General features: G+C 40.2%; 1 protein-coding gene across 1 annotated transcript; it reads left to right on the top strand.

The window, feature by feature from the left end:
• The first annotated feature begins 1,739 nt into the window (after positions 1-1,739).
• sh3bp5b (SH3-domain binding protein 5b (BTK-associated)) lies at positions 1,740-21,668 on the top strand. The gene is made up of 9 exons (XM_044015525.1): positions 1,740-2,091; positions 2,994-3,056; positions 8,452-8,580; positions 17,353-17,517; positions 17,613-17,743; positions 18,131-18,173; positions 18,274-18,493; positions 19,546-19,905; positions 20,655-21,668. Exons 1-9 carry the CDS (start codon positions 2,014-2,016, stop codon positions 20,894-20,896), a joined length of 1,431 nt encoding a protein of 476 aa, XP_043871460.1. The 5' UTR covers positions 1,740-2,013; the 3' UTR covers positions 20,897-21,668.
• Positions 21,669-22,212: the final 544 nt, after the last annotated feature.

The raw sequence follows: 22,212 nt of genomic DNA on the forward strand, positions 1-22,212 counted from the left end.
TTGTGTTCAACATGAACTGCAATTAAATGGCATTACAAAATATGAATCCATATTATCCGACATAGATTTTTGTTTTCCTGCAGTACTAAAATGCAGCTTTGGCTTGACAAAAAATTAAAAGTCTGATTGAAAGACTTTCATATTAAATTATATTCAACTATAATCATGTTTTTTTTCCCATATGGCCCATGAGACATCATAAAGCGGCATGCAGTGTGTAGTGCTTAACATCTGAACTACATGTAAATGCGCATAATTGAATCATTTGCCATAATTATATCACAGCTTGTTTATCAGCATAGTTTCTTAATAAATGCCTATTATATGTGCTTCTATTATACAGACAGCCCAGCTATAGTGGTATGAATGTATCTCTTAATGCATTACATAATAGGATATTAAGACTAATGTGTGTAACAGTACAAGTCTGATATGGATCCAGTGGTCTATCATGGTAAATGTAGTTTTACAGTTTGATAGTGTGGAACAGAACATGTTCTGCAAATAGCTGCCAAGTACTAAATGCAATGTTTCAGTCGTAAAATGCAACATTTCTACAAAGTGACAGAAGCATGAAGAGGTAGTTCAGGGGTTGTATACATTTCCATGTGTGGCAGAAGTTGAGAAATACTTGCATTGAGATAAGAACATGTCAACTTTATTGGAATGCAGCAAAAGTATGGTGTGAAATGTGTGTCTTTATTTTGCAACTAAAACTTTAGGATTTGCAAAAACATTTGGATTTGCAAAAAATAAATGATTGAAAATAAAAAAAGTGATCACAGTTTTGTTTGCAAATTGTTTTTATATTGTTTGCAAAACAAAGCACTATTTAAAAAAAGCAAGCAGCATAATAGCTTGTAGGGGAAATGTGCTGCTGATAATCTATTGTCTTTGTTTTGATTATTTGTCTTAGTTTAATGTGTGGATTATATTCAACAATGGAGCTAGCTCTGCACGTGAACTGACACCTTTGTGTTTTTAACTTTTAAACTAATGTTGTTATTTAGCCTTTCTGAAACTCTCGCATGATTCATCAATTCATATAATTTAACGCAAGGCAATGTCAGCTGTCTAACATTAGCCAGCATGAACCAGCTAACGAGGTCATGCCGACTAAAACACATTTCACAAAAACACATTTCTTCCGACTCTACCTCTACTAAGACGACGACAAATATAAAACAATAAAATAAAAATAAAAAACTTGCTTATACATCGCACTTATGACTAGCACATTATAGTTTGGCTTACTTGTAGCTCTTACTTACTTCTAGCTCTTGTTTGTACGTCGCTTTGGATAAAATGTAATGTCATGTCAGCTGGCTAGCTAATATTAGCTAGGTATGGGGCATGGGTACTACTTTCACATAAAATGTTGAGAACAGAAGAGAGGTAATAGTCATGTCATAATTATACATCCTCACCGTGTATGACTTGGAGGAGTTGTATGTATAGTGAGAGTCAGCAACATGTCTCTTAAATTTGCCATTTTGGTACAATATTGAATAGTTACATTAAAAGAAAACGGGTCAGGTTTTGGTCCAGTATTCAGTTATTTAGAAAAATATTGTGCCTGGGCAAATTCACTTGCTGTTGAATATTAGAATTTAATTTTGATACATGCTATATGCTAAATGTTGAAAATATTCTTTAGTGCCGCGTCACTACTAGGTGGCACTAGTCACCCCTCATACAGCTTCAACGAAAGGGGGCGGGCCCAGTGTGAAGCAGTGCTCGGGTCTTTTAGCAGCCAGTTCAGTGAGGAGCGAGACCAGGGCGAGTGAACGTGTTACCGCCGCGTTAGCCTCTTGCTCGACCCGGCCCTGTTGATACAGAACAGCATGTTACTCTGAAAAAAATACTGGGGAAAAAAAGAATATAAAGCACTCCGGGGACAACTGTGGATATCAATAGTATTCAGCGCCTGGAGACCGTGTGAGACACTTGAACTGCGCCGTGTGTCGTGCTGCCTTTGTTCGGCTGTGACACCTGTCCTCCTCCACCTGCGGCATGGAGCACCCGGAGAAGGAACACAGGTCGGACGAGGAGACAGAGTATGAAGACGAGGCGGTGGACCCCAGAATCCAGGTAACGCCAGTTTCATTGACTGTTGCTAATGTTTGTTTATTTCTTTGATTGGAGAAGCAACAGCAGCCGTCGTCAGCACGTCTGCAGCTAACAGCAGGGACCAAAGTCCCACAAAAACATCATGTAGCCTAATGACTATTTACAAAAAAATCCAGTTAACTTGATGTATTTTAAATGGTAACTCATGGATTAAACATTTCAAATGGAAAATGATGGTTATTGGGGGTAATTTTTTGTTTTTAAATAATATTAAAGGAATAGTGATGTCAAACATTGAAATGGAATAAATGATGTCTCGGCCACATTTAGATTTTCCTTTTACGTTTCCTCAGTGACCATGGGATAGGTCAGACAATAATGTAAAAAAAGTTAATTTCCTAAAGCAGATTGTTTTGAAAATGGTTTCTATGTCCAGTCAACATTCTTTAAAGTCCATATTTTCATCAGATAACACAAAATGTGGTACACTTGCTTCAGGAATAGTTTAAATTATGAATTGGTTGCTGTTATATTGATTATTGGCTGTTAGTTTTGCAAATTGTTAAAGCAAACAAAAGGTCAGACTCAAAGAAAAGCCATGTTTTATTGGTTACTGTCTTTTTTGTATATTGTTTGCTAAATTAAAACAAAAATGAACACTCAAGTGAGGGAAAAGCCAATCAAGGGGATTTCTTATTTCTCTTTGCCACTTCATTTCATAAAATCTATATTTTGGGGGATTTTCGGGGGATTTTGGTCATGGAAATAATCTGTATTAGTGTGTTTGAATATTCAGTGGTATAAATTGGAGAACTTAGAATCTTATTCTTTAATATTACCTGTGTAACTTTGATAAACTCAGAATTCAGAATGTCGGTAGTCACCAACCCCTCAAATTTCTCACGATGTGTCTACTCTTCCAGGGGGAGCTGGAGAAACTGAACCAGTCCACGGACGATATCAACAGATGTGAGACGGAGCTGGAGGTCAGTTTGCTGACGCACACTCTGCATTATCTTTGAATGTCTCTGTGCGGTTTATCTGTGGTCCCGTGGCGCGTGTCAGGTTTTGACTAATGGAGCGTGTAATCATGAATACACATGCGCACCCAAGTGTTGACTGACAGCGTGTGATATCAAACGGTCAGATTGTCTTCTCTGCCTAGCGTTATTCTGAAGGTACCCCTGTGCAGATGCAGCAGTTTTTAGCTTGACCTTTGCCCTGTCTCCAGGCCCAGCTGTTTTGTAAAGTTCTCATCATGCTCTGTGTCAGCAGACGATGTCAGCGCCAGTTAGCTTTCATAACTGATCTTTGTATCCCATTTAAACACCAGTAAATGTGAATGGCGTACATTAATGTACGTTAGCGACATTGCACAGCTTTATAGAGGTCAAAGTCCAAAGTCTTGCTTTGCTTTGCAGTTTGAGGATTGTGCATGGTGTTAGTCAGGCAGTAAGGCAGTCAGGCAGCTCCGAGGTCAGAAGTTAACTCTGTGTCATGCACTGTGAACCTGTGACTCACTGAGATATTCTGTCAAAATGTTTTCTCTGCCAACGAATGTGGCGGTGGTTTTCCATATCTATTATAATGTGCTCTCTGAGCAGAGGCACTTACTTCTTCACGGTGGACTAGATGTTACTGCAGTGAGATAAGACAGACTGACCTAAGTAAAATCAATGATATTGAATTAAATAAAAAGAATAATGCTGGGTTAGGCAACATATTTTGTGGCAAATGACCTGGGAAGACAACAATTCCCTGCTTTAACTCTGTGTTTCTTTAACACACCGCCACTCTCCGTTTAATTTATGGCTGCAAAGTTATGATTATTTTCGTAATAGTCGAGTCGAGTAATTGTTTTGTCCATAAAATGTTGATATTGTTTTTGTCCACAAACCAAAATGATTCAGTTTTAATGATTTCTTGGTTATATGGAGCAAAGAAACCAGACAATATTCACATTTAAGAAGCTGAAAAATCACAGAGGCTGCTATTAATTCTCAATTAATTAATCCTAAAATGTTGTAGTTAATTATGATAATGTATTTTTCTGATAAGTTACACTAAATATTGGTCCTTTCAAGTGGTACAAATGGTAATTTAGTGATTGGTCACGTTTTAGCCCGATAATCGGCTCGCCTATTATTAAGGTCACTCGCCACTTCATGGACACAATCTCATTTCTGAGTCGGACGGTTGAAACCTCAATGCATCAGAGACATCATGGCTTCCCTAAACATTCAGCAGTGAACCTGTAGACATGTATTCCAGCTAAATTGAGCTTGTTTCCTGCATCGTTCCCAATGTTAATTTTTAAATTTCTGACCTTGTGTGTTTTTGTTTTGTCTCGTGCGTGTGATCCCCATCATCTCCACTCATTTAGTGTGAACTCAACTGACACGACAAACTTGGCTTTCCAAATAGCTATTTTTATAGGCATCAATTATTGGCCTCTCTGCTGTGGTTTTCAAATCTGTTTGATCAGTCCAACCTGTTTGCATCTCAGCATTAGACACGAGGCCCTTGTGCATGACCCTTGTTCAGCCTCGACAAATTGAAGTAACTGCATCTCAAACTTGAAAATAAGTCTCTTTCAAGTCTGACAAAGATGTCACCTGATCAGGATCGGGACTGTCAAAAAAAGAGCAATAAAAACCCCAAGGCATCAACAAATGATGATTTTACGTTGCAGAATAGTCATGGGGCTTTTTCAAGACACGCTTCAATGCTTTATCCTCCACGTGAGAGTTGCAGGGGGGCTGGAGACCATCCCAGCTGACATGGAGCAGAAAACAGGGTACACCCTAGACTTGTTACCAGTCCATCGCTGGGGAACATGCATACAAACACAACACAATCTCTCATTCATGTTTATGCCCAATTGCAAGTGTCCAATTAACCCAACCTGCATGTTTCTGGACTGTGGGAAGAAACCGGAGAAAGGTCCTCGGTTGAACGTGAGGCAATGATGCAAGCCACTGTACCACCGTAAATGAATGAATTGACATGCTCTGTGCCAGAGACATCATAAATCACCACGATAACACCCTTGTCTTCAGTGTTTGTCCCTGGGTTCAAGCCTAGCACGAAAATCAGTTGGCTCTGATGTGAGTAATGATGCTCGGAGACAATGTGGTGATTGTATCGTATCACTGCTTTTTTCACATTTCACAAGTCAAACCGTTCGTTATCTGAAGAATATTCATCTTGAAAGTGTAAGAATAATCAGTGACTCATCATCATTTAGTTGTTTTTTTTGAGGTAAAGAAGCCAAAACTCTCTGTTTGTTGGTGAACTGATGATAAATTGTTTTGACAGACAAATTTGGTGCATAACTCGTAGACAAAAAAGCCTGAGAGAGGGCAAACATTTTTGATGAGGTGAAGTGCGTCACAGTGCGAGTGTCCAAGTCCTGAGTGGGAGGATGAAGACACTGCACTGCAGTCTGCATCAGCAGCACTGAGATGCAGAGGAGATGACAGGTGGGGGACAAGGATTCATGACTCGGCTACATTTTTTTTTTATGAGCTTTTTTTGTCCCATAATGTTTGACTGTGTTGCCTTGTATCCTTGTTCTACATTTCTAGGGCAGCTTTGCAGCCCTGGAGTGGGAATAAAACAATGATTGTTAGGTTAAAATGTTGACTTCACAGCTTTCTTATCAGCTTGTTAACAACATCATTGAAAAAATGTGTGGAAACACAGTTTTTTTTTTAATGTAATTTTTTTCCTCTTTTCCTGTTTTTCTTTCTTGTTGAGCTGAAATTCTTTGACCATAAAGTTATTTGGTTCTTTCCCTAGTAATTCGTCATGCTGGAGCCAAAACTACTGTTTTTAAGTAGACGATGTTTCCGAATGCCTTGGTATTTTTCAGTTTTAATGATTTATTTTTCATGGGGAGCAAAGAAACCAGAAAATATTCACAATAAGAAGCTGAAAAATCCTCAAAATAGTCTACTAATTTTGTAATTGATTGATTAAAAAATGTTTTATCGCATAATCGTTGCAGCCCTGAACTAATGAAGACTTTCTTTTTATGTTTCTACACGTGTGGAACTTTTTGACTTCAGGGAGGATATTGTTTATGCTCTCGGTCAAAAATAATCAGGAGAAAACACATTTCAGAAGAACTGAAGTGAGTCGAGAGGGTCATGAGTTTTCCATTTTCGAATGTCTTTAAAAGGACAATTTGTTGAACTTTAAAGACATCGTTTTTAATTTGATAAAGGAATAGAGCCTCTAATCTAATACAAATCCAAAGTGGATTTATCCAAAATGGCTGAAAGTGTAAACATTTCCATGCATTCATCTGTTCACGCTCATCTGGTCACATGTGCTTTGCAGTTTGTGCGATGCCCTAAACAATATTTTAGATCAGGGGTCACCAACCTTTTTGAGACCGAGAGCTACCTGAAGGGTAGAGAATAATATGGAGGGCTACCATATTCATTTTTATTATTTTGTGCAATTTACCATTTAAATGATGAATATTATGCATTCAATTGCATACACATTAATTCCAGTGCTTACTCCTAATGATTATCACAGTTTGTATAAACAATATCAAGGACATTTTACTCCTTGCCCACGGGCACCTCGTTGGCTGCTCGCGGGCTACCAGGTGCCCGAGGGCACCACGTTGGTGACCACTGTTTTAGATTATTTGATTATTTTAGGTGATTAAAAGTGACCCTTACCACTTGGCCTGAGTAGTATTGCTAATTTGCTACAGTAGCAAAATAGGTAACCAGGTCTGCTAACTTAAGCAGTTCCGTTTTCTATACGCAGAGTGCCACTGTAATCCTACTATAATCCTAGAAAGGTTAAAAGACCCTGGATGTTACTTGTCAGCTCCCATTGTCCATGATTGCTGTATCATTGAAGAGTTACTGTGCTACTGTCTCGTTATCCACATTTATATGTCAGACAAGAACATGTGACCTAATGAATCCTTCTGTAATGTCTATGTTTGTAAATGGTTTATTGGAAGAATAGACGAGGCCCTTTTGGCACAAGAATGATGTCCGTTACTTAAATACCACATTCCCTTGCTGTTGTTGAGGCCCCTTAAAAGTTTTGTTTTATTAATTAATCACAGTATAAATGTGCAAACAAACTTAATAAATGAGCCAAAAAAAAAACCCACTGTATTTTCTTCAGATGTCTCTTGAGGACATGGACCGCAGCGTGTTGCTGGACCATGTCTGCACTGACTGACATTTCTCGCAGCGCGAACTGTCAGTAAAAATAAAAATAAAGATTCCCTGGTTTCTATCTCAGTGTTTTCTCGGTCCATTTCTCGCTGTGTTCTCTGATCCCTTGAGGTCGGTTACATGACCGTGATGAAATGTTAGAGCCCAAATCAGTCAGAGAAAATTCCCTTTTGATGTTGAACAAGTGAACAAACAGAGCGGCCTGATGTGAAACAAATGGTTCCCTTCATACCAGATAACAAATTTATATTAGGCCTTAATTTTTCACGGGCATTTAGAAGAGATTGGCTGGAGTTGTTGTTCTTCAGTGTCTGTTGAGATGCCCTCGTTTTTTTTTGTTTTTTTTTATCAAACTGTGTCAGTTTTCTTTGGCACATGATGCACATACTTAGCCCCGATTAGATTAAGTTTAATGGCTGGATGATGCATTTTGTTGTCCATTGATTAGATCTACTTTTTATTGTTTTATCTTGGAGTTCTAGGCATTTTATTGTAGATGATTGGGTTCTCATCAGTAGTCAACGTGCAGCCTTACAAGCAGCTAGTAGGTTAAACAATTAAGAGGTACAGCACCTCGTTATAAAAAAGTGGTTATTTGGAAGTGCACTGGTGAGATGGCAGTTAGATTAGATGCTCTAATGCAGTTTTAATGAAATTTGGCAGAGACCTTTAAATGTCCTCATTCATGTTGAGCACTCGCAAACCCGACTGTTCCCAGTGTTTTGTTTGGGATGAAATTGGGTTGATTATGCAGCACATATTTAAACATCAGAGAGAATAAAATGAATCCAAGAAAATATAAATTTTAGCATTCAAAAATATTGTATTTCATTGTTTGAAAATACACTTGTTCTTTTCGCACAAAATAATTGTAAATATCTATGGTCCCATTATAAAAGTTACAATTGTTTTGTCGGATGTTGACGGAGAACGAGTTCCAGACGGACAGCAACTCCAAACCTGTGACGACTTCCGATTTATTGAGGGAGCACAAAGAATAAGTGTATTTTTAAACAATAAAATACAATATTTTTTTAATGATTTAATCAATATTTTTTTTGCTTCTTAAAAAGTGTTGTTTGAAAATATTGACATAAATCTAATTCCATACTGCGTCCTGATTTGACCTAAAACGACCCCAAAATCTTTTTTTTGTTTGTTCAAACAGGATGCGAGGCAGAAGTTCCGCTCCGTCCTGGTGGAGGCCACAGTGAAACTGGACGAGTTGGTGAAGAAGATCGGCAAGGCTGTTGAGGAGTCCAAGCCGTACTGGGAGGCCCGCAGGTTGGCTAGACAGGTCAGTGTGCGCAGATTGTTTTGGTTTCTAAGGCTGATTCTAGGGCCTCAAGTCAGATGTCCCATCATTTGTGTCAACGTGTCTTCAACGAGATTTATTCAAGACATTTCTTTGATGTGGTCTTCTTTGATCTGGCTAGATTTTATGGTCTGGTCTCGTGGCTCGTGGCACATGGTAAATAAGACTCGCTGATGGTGAAAATTTTTTTTAAGAGAAAATAAAAATAGGTGAAAACCATTTCACTTCCTGCACGAGGGTGTAAACAGATTAGATGTGGAGTTAAACTTATTGACTTCACAGTCCTGTTACTATTAAATTGCTGATTTGTTTGACTTAAGCTGCTTGTTTGTGGATAAATAATAAAATAAGAGACATCTGTGCTTGAATCTTAGCCTCTGCTGAATAAAGAGACCTTTGTGTTCTGCATAATTAAGTTCTACTTGTTTTGGGTCAATCATATCCTCATTTGTTGTTTTTGGGTTTGTTTGTTTTTTTCACTTGTTCAGGGATTTTAGCAAGTTTACCAGGTTGAGACTTGTTTTTGCTTTTGGGACTTAAGTGGTAGTTCTGAGTTGATGGATGCACATGATTTACCAACCTTTAAGCTAGAGAATAGAGACTGTTGGTTGTTAAGTGTGACTGGACAGCGTTGTTCCAGGTCTGGACTTTTTTTTTTTTATCATTTCCTAGTCAGCTGTTAAAACTTTAATTCATTGCTTTTTTCCTTCTTCCTCACAGAAAATTTTAAACGGCTTTAAAATACATTAAAGAGGAAATGCACGGTAATGTCAGACCTCAGCCTCAGTTCCTCTTTTTGCCTTTCCTCGGCAATTGTGCTTGTGCGTGTGCGTGTGTGTGTGTACGTACACATAGGGCGAAGCAGCCACCTGCACATCTTGATAAGCTGTAGGAGCTCAGTCAGTGAGCAAACAACACTTTTATTGTGTTGCTTTTCTCTTGTGTATATAAGACACAAATGTCTTTATATATGTGTTATATGTTGGATAAACATTCGCCGTATGTTTGAGTGGTAATTTTGCTACGTTGTGCTGAAATAAAGGGCAATGATGCAAGCATTTCTGTGAAGTAATGCTGCAGTTAAAGTTCCCTTTTCTCAGTGGTAGTGCATCCTGTTTGAAACACGGGGAAATATACGAGGTGAAATGAACACAATTTCTAAACTGTTTTTTTGTTTGTTTTGTTCACAGTATTTCAGAACTTAATTGAAATCTAACCACACTGCACTATCCATTGAAAATATACTATATGGACAAGAGTATTGGGACATGTGACTATTACACCGAGAGGGACTGTGATGACATATTCAAATACATATACAGTACTTTAATTTACTGAGTGTGTCCCTCTGAATAGCTTCCACACTTCTTGGAAGACATTTTATGTGACTTTGTGTACCATTCTTCTGTAGAGTTAATTTATGAGGTTTGACACTGATGAGAAGGCCTGGCTCACAGTCTCTGTTCCAGTTCATCCCAAAGGTGCTCAATGAGGTTGAGGTCACACTAAACTTGTCAGACCTATAGTCCTTGCGTTGTGCAGTAGGGCACAATTATGTTGAAATAGAAAAGGGCCTTCTTCACAGTGTTTGAGGTATAGCATTGTCCAAAATGTCTTGGTCTGAACAGGTGTGTCCAAATACTTTTGTCCATAATGTGTTTCTCAAATGCTGCTCAAGAACTTTATAAATCAAATGAAGATGTAAGTAAAATAAGTGCATTGATATTTTCTGTAATAATTATCTTCATGAAGGACATACCATGCGGTTTTGGTGTAAAAAAAAAAAAATGTTGTGATAAGGTCCTAGCAGAACTGAAATGGGGAAGTACAGCATGTGATGATGTGGACTTCCTCTTACCTGTTGAATCACCTGCTGGCCTGACGTATTTCTGTCCCCTCCACACATTTACTCTCACTTCCTGTGCACCTGTCTGAACCAGCTTTCCCCCCAGGGATGCGGCCCGAAGTTTTAAAATACTGTTTACAGCATTGTGTACTATTGCATAAACACATTTATATTTGGTTGGTTTGTTGACTCAGAGTAAAATATCCCATCAGTGATTCAATGGACTGTCATAAAACCAGGGTTTTCCCTTCTCGATGCCCTCGTTTTGGTCTCAGGAGTCTTTTTTTTTTTTTTTTACCTTCAACATTTAGCAGCAAGTCTCTGAAACTTCATTATTGCTCAAGTAACAATGTAGTTTTGTTATTGTGACTGTACAAGCTTTAACTTGACTCCCTGGGAACTCTTTCCCTTGCTCTCGTGCTCAGTTTGAATAGGGAAAAACTCATTATTTGCTGTAGCAGATAAGCAGCAGGCAGCGACGGGTGGAGACGAAATGACCTCAACATCAAACAAAAGATAAAATACAGACCCAACAAATGTGAGCGCGTTGGATAATCTACATTTGCATGTCGGGCATCAAGCTGGCGGCGAATGATTGGAGAGGCATTGTGTGGGAGAACAATGAGGGTTACCCACATCTTTATTTCTTTTATTTACGTCTATTTATCTTCAAAAATGTCACTGGAACATTAGATCTTTTTGTTGTTTGACACAATCCTTTTCCTCAAGGACACAGGAGACGTTGCGTGATTTAAACCTCTGTGGAGGAACAGTGCGTAGGACCACGGGAGGACATTCATGTGGAAAAATAGGATTTTGTCACTTCTTCTTGCTTCTTCATCTTGGGCTCTTCTTTCTCTTGGAGCATTTCCTCTCCTCTTTTAGGCTCTGCTCACCCCCCTCCCTCTCTCTGTGCAAGCGTGTTTTTTTTTTTTTGCCAGCTACTGCTCATCACGTCAGATTTTAGCTACAGGAAATGCTGCTGATATATGAGCAGGAAGGATGGATTGAAAGGCGGAGGGATTTGAGGATTTAGGGGAGGGAGAGGAAGAGGAGGAGGAGGCAGAGACCAGGGAAAGCACAGTTGCATGGTCAAAGCCATGTGGTTGGTGTTGTGTTGCCACCGGGTCTCTACATTGTTGCATAATATTTTGACACAGTTGGGTGGGTGCATGCTTCCTTTTTATACTATTAAGTTTGACTTTTCATCACATTGTAAACAACATGGCTTAAGATTTCTAAATGTGAGAACAAGCATTTGTTGGTTTTAAAGTAGCACCATAGCAACAAGAGGAACGATCCATTTGTTTATCTTTATTTAGCTAATTTTACACCACTTTTCTCCCCAAATGTCTTTCACCAGAAGTGTAGCTCCCTGCGTTGTTTAGTCAGGGTCATCGCGACAGCAACAAGGACGTGTCGAGTCTGAATTGAGAGACCATCAGGACCAGCAGTGAAAAGCTTTTTCTCAAACTGCTCGAGGGTTGTTTGTTGTGAATGTTTGCCATTTGGAGTGAGCATGTCTGTTTTGATGAGTTAAATTCAATCAACAGCCCCTGCCTTAGAGCTACAAATTTAATTTACACCAAAGTTGACTAATGAAAGTGTTTTCTAACTTTGTCTTTGAACCTAGAACCATAGCAGTTCTACATCTGAGCCTGGACTTAACTGGGTTAATTTGATACTGTGATGTGGCGTCAGCAGCTGATGCTTCACTTCCTCCCCCTGCTGTGGTTTCATTTGTGTATTATTTTTTTTCAACCCTGAAGCTCTCTCACATCGTATCTAGGCCAGGTGCGGTTCCTTCAAGTCTCTAATAGACGAAAAATAGCATGTCCATGATGCTGTTTATAGAAAAGGCCTCAGTTTTAAGAGGCATTATTGTTCCTGGACATGTTTCCTCTTCACAGGAATTTAATTTGCCAAAGTTAACGAACGAGGAGCAGAGATTAAAATGATAGGATTTTTCTGGGTAAAAAAAATTGACAAATTAGGTTAATAGGAAAACAGATGCTGTCTCTGGAGACAAACTGTTTTTTTTGTCATTCCTCTTTGGCTGAATGAAGGAGAATTGGGTCAGAGTTAAATTTGAAGCTTTGGTTGTTTGGTGGAGGATTTCATGTTCCAGTTGGGAAATCATTACAGATTTGTATTGTTTTTATTGTCAATGTGATGATGTAAAAGTTGATCGAAAGGCTCATTTGACCAGAGAGTCTTTCCTCATCAGCCATGACCGATGAAGGGTGTGACTGAGGTTTTTCAATGTCCTTTATGAATATTTGACTGTAAGTATTGACATGTTTTTCGTAGCAAAGTGGTCTTTGATGAAAAGATGATTGAACTCTGGCTCAGTTTGATCCAAACAATGTGCGGGAATGTACGTTGCTGTTCCCTTCTGTTTTCTTTCTTCTCTAACAAGTTACCACTGCGTGCGTTCTTTATTTCACACTCTCCTGAATAATTGAAGGGCCTGTAGAACTAAATTATTTTTCTTCCCAGAGATGGAGAGAGAGAGAGAGAGAGAGAGAGAGAGAATTCCAGCTCACGGTGTTTGAAGCGCACACGTGTCCCTCTGGAGACTCGTCTCTGAAAGTTTAACGGGCTGCATGCAGGGTGATTAAAGTGTGCAAGTAAAGGGAGGGAGGGAGGGAGGGAGGGAGGGAGAGGAGAGATGAGGATGACTAGGAGGAAAGAGAAAAACAAATAAGAAGTGGTCTGCAGTGAAAGATGGAGGGAGGCTACAGGAAAAACTGGAGCAGTGAAAAATCTGATATTTATGATCAGAATTTCTCCCTCCTTTCAGTAATGATCGACATAACAGATAAACCGTAAAAAAACCGAGCAACGTGCAACACAAACAAGAAGAAAACACAATTGTATCTTTTCCTTCGCTCCTTCTATTAAACTGAACAAACAACCTGTAGTATTTACAGGGTTTCTTAAATGCATCTCGTAGCTGCTCCTTTAAGCTCAACACGCTGTTGTTCTGCAGCAGTGACTGAATTTACCACAGTCATTGAATGCATCTCATAGCTGTTTCTTTTGGCAAATAATATGTATAGAATAGAAACTTTTATTTGTCATTTATTGACTTTGAAATAGCTGTTTTTCTTGTTGATTGTAATGCTCCTCCCTAGTCTATTGTGTAGTTATGTGACCCGTCTGTGTTTGTTTGTTTTTAACTAGTGGACAAGGGACTTAACTTGCTCAAAGCTAACTTATCTACACCACAATATAATAAATAGGACAAAGAGAAGAGAAATTATGAGATAATTATGTGGTTAATCCTTTATTTTCATGCTGTATTTAGTCATTTGTGGAACTGCTGTGCTTCATTTATCCTGCGGAGCATCTCACATGCGTTCCAGACTTTTTTGAAGTGAATGTGCCGTCTGTTCTGGAAGACATTCAAGTCAAGTGTGAAGCCATGAGTCTGGATTTTCCTTCAAGTCCCTCTCCGCAGGTTAGGATCTCATGTGACAGAATGTGGGAGGCAGAAGGAGAGTTGGAGAGCATGTGTAGGAGATAATTCTCACGGGCAACGTGACAGAAGGGGAGGAGGTGGAATAAGAGGAGAGAGAGATGGAAAACTAAGACTAAATCCCTGCAGCACACGTGGTGGTTCTGTGAGGCTGTAAATAATTTGTAGGCCTGAGTAATTTTTGCTTTTCTCGCATCTTTATCGGCAGTGGGCTTGATAAGAGTAGAGTTTGGTGTCTGGGGAACTGGTCTCGACTCAAATTTAACACCAGATCATAGGATTTAAAGGAAATGTAGAGACCTGACAAAACATTAAAACCACTTATCTGTTCACTGATGTTTTACAACCAATTATAGAGAAAAAAACTATCTCTATTTCTACATAAACTTACTGAAAGATACTGAATACATGCCGTTTGTAATTAAATTAAAGTTCCAAGTCAAAATGTTGGTGAGTGTATTTTTGGTTAAATGCTTATATGAGCAACATAAGGGATATACATTTTAAATTCAGAAAATTAAAACAATACTAATTCCCGTGTAAAACTATGACATTTTGACCTCAGTGTTGGAACCAATCGGTTATATTGTCTGGAAGAATGAGCCTGTGGGGGTGAGGGTCAATATTTTTAGGCTTGTAGTGTAAACAAGACTCCTTTCACTCTATCATGTTTACAGTCTGACGAGCAACATGACAATGGATTTTGCAACATCTACAGCTGTATTTGGGTTTTGGCTTATCTCGTGTAACAGCTGGCTGCATACGAACACAGATCGGTTAAAAAGCCAAAAGCTGATGCACATCTGTTTACATGTTCCACCTCTTTTGCTCTCGTCGTGGACCATTTACCTGTGGCCTGCTTACATGCGACTTGTAGAAGTAGAGAAACCAGAAGGCTTCACACCCAAAATCTGCAGATTCACACGCAGAATCACCGAATCTCTGTTTGACTCAGAAACAGGAGGCGGGTCAGGTTTCGATGATAATCAAGTCATGTTATGACCTTGTGACTCGTGAATAAATACTTTTCCTCTTGTTATTAATGTTGTGTTGATGTGACCGGGCCCCAGCACAGAAACACACACATACAGTACACTGTAAAAGACGTTACTGGAGGTAACATGTGTCTTATTTTATCGCAGTGCACGACACAAAGCAGATCACATGACGGCGACAAAGCCGAGGTTGTATGAATCGTGCTGCAGCAGCATGTGGATGTCCCGTCGATAATGAAATTACACCGAGCATGTGGTGATGTCACAGCATCTGCAGACCAGTGGACAAGCTGAGGGGAAGACAAATACTGTCTCTGTGGCTGAGAAGTTGCATGTTTTTACAAACATATTCAGTGTATTTTAATAGTTTGTTGCATTTTTATAATGTAAATAAGGCAACGTCTGACAAATCTGTGGTTTAAAATATGAATTCCAGTCCTGTTATTGTTAGTAGTACTGTCAATCGTGATTAATCAAATTAATGTCATATTTAACTTGCGATTAATCGCATATTTTTATCTATTTTAAATGTCCCTTGATTTCTTTTATTATTTTTTCTCATTTTAATGCTCTTATCAACATAGAAAAGTGGATCGGCTTGTTTTGTGCAAATGTTTTTTTTATTGAGACATTATCACCCTGCATATTTTGAGTTATTCCTCTTATTGTGAGAGCCACACAATAATAAGAGACGCTGTGTATCACCCTGCAGTGCTGTGATTAAAGGCAGACAAGAGTCCCGTGGTTTAATGTGTTGTTGCCGTAATTAGCTAATCAGAGCTAAAGCAGCTAGCGGTCTCCTTACTACAGTTCGGAGGTCTGCCAGCGCGGTTGGTAACACTGCATACATCATCACTTGGATGTGGGGGAATGCGTCGAGAAATGATCCAGGCTGTGTTGCATACGGAGAGCCCGCTTGGAGACGGCGAGGACTCGCAAGCCCAAAGGAGTGTGAAGTAGTGATGTGTCGTTCGTGAACGATTCATTCAAAATGAACTAATCTTTTATATGACTCGGCAGTAATGAGTCGTCTCAGTCAGTGATTCGTTCATTGTGATGCATTACCTTCCTTCGCCACATGGCAGGCAGCTGCATAAGCTCAGTCAGCAGGACAGGAAACAGAAATGATTAGTTCACGACTCACTCAACTGTGCGTCCGTCCTCAGGTCCTCGTTCATTCGTCACGTGACAGTTACCTCGTCACCGTCGTGCTGTTAAACAACAATGGCAGGGAGGATACAGGACACAAGTCACTTTATTGTGGTGTGTATTTGCTTTCCTAGGTTTTCTTATGGTTTGAATTGCTTGCGGCATTTTGTTTATTATACTTTGTCAGCTGAAGCAAACCATGTTAAGTGTTCGAGAGCCGCGGTCTTTTTTGCAACGCCCACAAGAGGGCTACAGCGCCACCCACTGTAAAAATTAACGAAATGACAAAAAAAAAGATTTGTTCAATTTACTGTCCGAGAGTAAAAGATCTGAGTCAGTAAAAAGAGTCGCACTTCCCAACGGTAATGTGCATCGTGCCTGTTGTTTTGTTTCCGGTCTAGCTAGATGCGGTGTGGTGTTGTAGTTTTTCTAACGTTACTAGTTGTTGCAACAGCATATGAAAAAAAAGTTTGCTCGGCCAAAAAGAACGTTAATCTCGCGATTAAAAAACGTCGATGCCGTTAAAATGGGATTGCGTTAACGCCGTTAATAACGCGTTTAACTGACAGCACTAATTGTTAGCACTTGTAATAGCACTCATAAGGATTAACTATATGGAAAAACTAAGTTTGAGAAACATGTTTACTCAGCAGATGTCTGCGTCCTCACCTTTTCCCCTGGTGCCCCTTTATCCACACACGGATCAGACCGATTATTCATGCGGCGAACACAACCACGGTATTGTGTTATTGTGCGGCGTGTCGAGCCTCAGCTGTGTCCTCCAGATGATGATGATGATGATGTCAGGGACATCTCGTGTGAGACGGTGCTACATCATGGCAACAAAGGGCTTTTCTGTTACTGCTTGTTAACGTTTCTAAACCCTCAGAGTCATAAATGTGTCAAAGTCAAACTCAACGTGATTGATTCAGGGAGTTTCTCACAGACAGGAGCTTACATATGGTTTGACCCCTTCTTCTCCTTCTTCTAGGTGAGATTGGGCAGTGGAAAAAAAGAATATAAATATCTGCTGTTTTTAAATCCATTTCAAAATCTCATCTTCTCATCTGTCGCTGCTCTAATTGTACGTTAATTGACTTTAAATATTTAAAAATGATTGGAAAGGGCAGAGAAGTCTACACAAACGCACAAATGGGTAGTGGAGTGTAGTGTGTTCCATCCTCACCTTACACACTGGACCTTTAAACCGACACAGCTGGTGTTTACAGCGTTATACCAAAATGACTGCATTAACATCGTAAATGTCTGTGTCTGTGCTGCAGGCGCAGCTCGAGGCTCAGAAGGCCACACAGGACTTCCAGAGGGCAACAGAGGTCCTGCGGGCAGCGAAGGAGACCATCTCACTGGCAGAGCACAGGCTCCTGGAGGAGGACAACCGGCAGTTTGACTCCGCGTGGCAGGAGATGCTCAACCACGCCACGCAGAAGGTGCCTATTAAGAGTTTCCACCTCATACAATCTCGACAGAAAGTTGACGAGAGTCTTTTAACGCTGATGTTTGACCCCCCCCTCCCCGTCACCAGGTGATGGAGGCTGAGCACGGCAAGACGATGAGCGAGCTGGCGCACAAGGAGACGGCGGCGAAATACGCGGCGGCCAACAGTCGCATGAAGCAGCTGGAGAAGAAACTCAAACGCACCATCAGCAAGTCAAAGTAAGAGTCTCAATATAAAGATAGACGAGAGCAATTTTGTGCATAATTTTCCAGCCATAACTGTAAACAAATAATTTCCATAGATGTTTGGTGAATTCATTAAAACTTAATGTTTTGCCTGTGATTTTAAACATGTCAACATAAATCTTGACTAAGAGAAGGTTGGGAGAATGCAGCAAATTTAGCTTTGATGTTTATATAAATGTGTGATACCTGGTTCTGTGTTGACTCAGAAGGGTGTGTGCTCTAGCATCTCCCTCTCTGCCACCAGGTTGCTATGGTGATGGTGTGGAAACTGCTCTTTTCTGGGTTAGCCTGTATTTTTCCCCCCTCTGATCTAATATCTTCCTCTCGTCTCTTTCCTGACCTCCTCCTCCTCCTCCTCAGGCCCTACTTTGAGATGAAGGCAAAGTTCTATCTGCAGCTGGAGGTACGTAGTCGCCTCAAACCTTCATCCCTTTTGTGTCATTTTCAAAAAGTGTCTTTGAGGCTGTCGCTCACACGGCCACCGTCCTTGTGTCCCCGTCCAGAACCTGAAGAAGAATGTTGACGAGCGTCAGGCCAAACTGTCTCGGGCCAAAGGCGACTATAGGACGGCCCTGCAGAACCTGGAGATGATCTCCGACGAGATCCACGAGCGGCGGCGGAACTCCGCCATGGGCCCGCGGGGGAGGGGCGTCGGCGCGGAGGGCGACGGCGTTTCTGGGGACGACATCTCCAACTTCAAAATGGAGTCTGACGGCATATCCAGTGAGTCACAGCACGACACACTTGCATCACCATCGTCTCAAACTGTCGCCACTGCTCTGTTGCCGTTGGAGACTGAAAACGTTATATTAACAGAGAGACTGAAAAGGTTTCTATTCAGAGGTAATTGAATGAGATGAGCTTCATGAGGCACTTTCTTAAGTTCATTGAGGGAAAAAGCACACAAACAAACTGTCTGTTCCTCTGAATCCCTGGAAAGTCTCATCATGGAATCAAGGTTTCAGGGAAAATTAGGTTAAGAGCAGATCACATCCTCCATAGTGAAAGAAGGCATTTTCCTGTTTAACGGCTTCAACTTTACTTGAGAACAAATTCTGACTTGATCTGAAAGAAATAGATTGGTCTATAAATCGGTGTAAGATATCGTTAATAAAGTGTCCATTTAAACCCCATTATGATTTATGAAAGATTTATAGTTCACCGTCACAGGGAGGAAGAATCGTGGCTCCTGATTGGATAAAAAGAGTCTAAGAGACCAATGTGATGGAACGTGGAGCTATTCTAAGTATAAATGAAGGATTTCATTGACGGCAGAACCTTTACAACCAGTGTGTACTTGTAATGATGAGTTTATAATTTAATAAAAACAACTTAATGTTTTTAAATTTCACCATTATTTTGTTGTAACATTGACACCATAAAGACTTAGCAAATATTCAAATATTCATAAACATTATGTAAAATGATCAAAAGTCGCTCGTGCCTCGTCTACTCGACCTTATTACGCCTCATCTTTACTGGCCTTGACTGTGTAGTGGATTGATGGCGTTACCGTGGTAACCACAGTAAGAGTGGAGGTATGACTGCGTTATAAATAACACGTTTGGTCTCATACAGATGTCTGTGATGTGTTGGGGTGACAGTTTAAAGTCAGTCTGTTCTATTTTTATCAGCACTCACACTTCTTTTCTTCTCTGCCTTTTATCTCATCATCCCTTTTTTCCCCGTCCCTCCTTGTATCCTCTGTCCACCACTTTCCCTCGTCCGTCCTCCCTTTCTTGCTCTTCCTCTCCCTCCCTTTACCTCCCTTGCAGTGGCCTCGGTGAGTTTCGACGACGACACATGCGGCGGCAGCGGCAGCATCATGTCCGAGGAAGACTCGGAAACTCGCTCCACCTGCAGCCTGAGTTCACCTCCCTGCAGCCCACAGGACCTCATGTCGCCCTGCCCCTTCGGCAGCTCCTCCTCTTCATCATACATTTCCTCCTCGTCCTCTCCATCGCCGACTCCCTCCTCTTCTTCATCCTCATCTTCCCCCGATCCACCGTCCAGGCCCCACAGTCTGGATCTTCCCTCCACCGCGTCGTTGTCAGACTTCAGCCTCATCTCACCGGTGCTCGGCCCGCGCAGCGAGTGCAGCGGAGCGTCGTCGCCTGAATGTGACCTAGAAAGAGGTGAGCAGATGAAAAAATACTTAGACAGATATGATGTTGATCATAAAGTTCAGACAAGTTTTCAAGACAAGAACCCTTAAACCCCCCAAAAAAATTACACTTGTCATTCAGTGCGTTTACATACATGTTAAAATTTTGATTTTAGTCGGACTAAGACATTGATATCCTAGTCTAGGACTACCTGGATAATGTATACGCTTCGTCAGACCGGAGTCGGACTTGGCGTGAAGGTCAACAGTGTCAACTGATTCAGCATGCACTAACTTATAGAGAGAGCGCCACCTACAGAGGCGGAGTCTATGGAAGCCCAAAATTATGAGATAACCTGTCATAATCATGGGATAAAAAGACATAATTATCAGATAACAGTCATAATTATGGGATAATTATGGGATAAAAAGTCATAATTATGAGATAACAGTCATAATTATGGGATAAAAAGACATAGTTATGATATACAAAGGCGGAATTATGATATAAAAAGGCAAAATAATGAGATAAAAAGTCAAAATTATGATATAAAGTCGAAATTATGAGATAAAGTCATAATTATGAGATAAAAAGTCAAACTTATAATTTTCAACTTTTTTTTCGAGGAGTTTATTATATATATATTATATACAGATATTTTGTTTTTTTCTCTGGAGGAAATGGGAGTCAGATGTACAAGGACAAAAAAATAGTATCTGGGTCACACACACACAAACATAACAACATGAAAGTCTCACTGACCTTCTTGTCTGCTGTAGGTGACCGTGCAGAAGGTGCAGAGGTGGAGCTGGACAATGCTCCCTCCATCACCACAAACGCCACCACCATCACAAAGAGCAGCAGCAGCAGCAGCTCCACTGCATCGATGAAGAGGACCTTCAGTCTGGAGGCTCGCTTCAGCTTCCTGAACCTGCGGCGACCTCGACCCGACACCGCCAAGAAAACGGACGGCTGTTCCCAGAAGACAGAGTCGGGACCGACTGGAGTCTTGGTCAAATGAGTCTGATCGACTCAAAAAACTCTCAACTCACAAACTCTGACTCTGTATTGACTGCACTCCACTGTTGAGCATGTGTTTCGGTGAACTGCGATGGAAGGAAAAAACTCCTCAAGCAAAAAAAAGGACATGAACTCACTCCCCGAGCACCGTCACTGTCGTAAAAGCTGCTGTTATTGTTAAATAATGTGTACTTCTGTCGAAACAAAATGGAGAATTGTCTTACTTTTAAAATAGCACTGGGCTTGTTGTTGTAAACCACACACAGAGGTGAACAGAAAGTGTGACTCTTATTTCGTTCTCTTCTGTATTTGGTAGAAGACCATGTGGTATTTGTATCGTGTAGTTCAGACTCTCTGGACCTTCAAATGTTTAGTCTCTTCACTTTTATTTCGGTTACTTGATACATCATTTGCAATAGTTTGCAGATTCGGTCTCATATCAATACAATAACATCATAGAAATTTACAGTAATTTACAGTAAATGCACATAAATAAAAGAATGTGATCGGGTAACATTTACTTTAAGTCCCTTTTAATTAGCATCGTTGCTAAGACGTAGAAAAAAACTCTGCTGATAACCACTTAGTCTTTAATAATATGCTTAAAAAGGGACTTAAAGTAAAGTCGTCTCTTTATAATGTGCTGTAATATAAAGCCAGGCGATGTAAATTGTATTTTGTTTCTTGAAACTATGTTTCTCTTAAAGATGAAATGTTGAATTTATAATAAATAAATAAAAAAGCACTTGTCTAAATGAACACACTGGTGTTTTGGTCTGGTGACACGTGCTGGATGAGTGATAGTAAAGACGTTAAGCTAAGTACATTTTTAGGAAATTAAATTAGAACAACTTAAAGTTAAAGATACATTAATAAAAATAAAACACCCTGGTTTGGTCTTTGTTGTGGTACAGGGTGTCTGCGGGGTCTTAAAAGTATTAAAAAGGTCTTAATGGTGATTTCATGAGGTATTAAATTTTGTCCATAGAGTTTGACTGCAAAAAGTATGCATAAATGTATTTATTTTCCTCCCGCGTTTGTTTAAAACTGCGATGCGCAGACATGCTCGCCCTGCAAGATCGGCTCAGGGCAGCGCGCGTACACATGGCGCTACGCATCCTGCGACAAGCGAATGCGCTCCTCCTCCCGGTGCGAAATAATATGCAAAATCGCAGAAAATAAACTCCAAAATCGCCAGAGATGGGAAAATTTAAGTTTGCGGACTCTATACTATATTATGACTTTTTCAACTCATTTTGGACGACATACTATATTATGACTTTTTCGACTCATTTTGGACGACATACTATACTATGA

The sequence above is a fragment of the Solea senegalensis genome, unplaced genomic scaffold (genome assembly GCF_019176455.1).
Source record: "Solea senegalensis isolate Sse05_10M unplaced genomic scaffold, IFAPA_SoseM_1 scf7180000013591, whole genome shotgun sequence".
Classification (NCBI taxonomy): domain Eukaryota; kingdom Metazoa; phylum Chordata; class Actinopteri; order Pleuronectiformes; family Soleidae; genus Solea; species Solea senegalensis.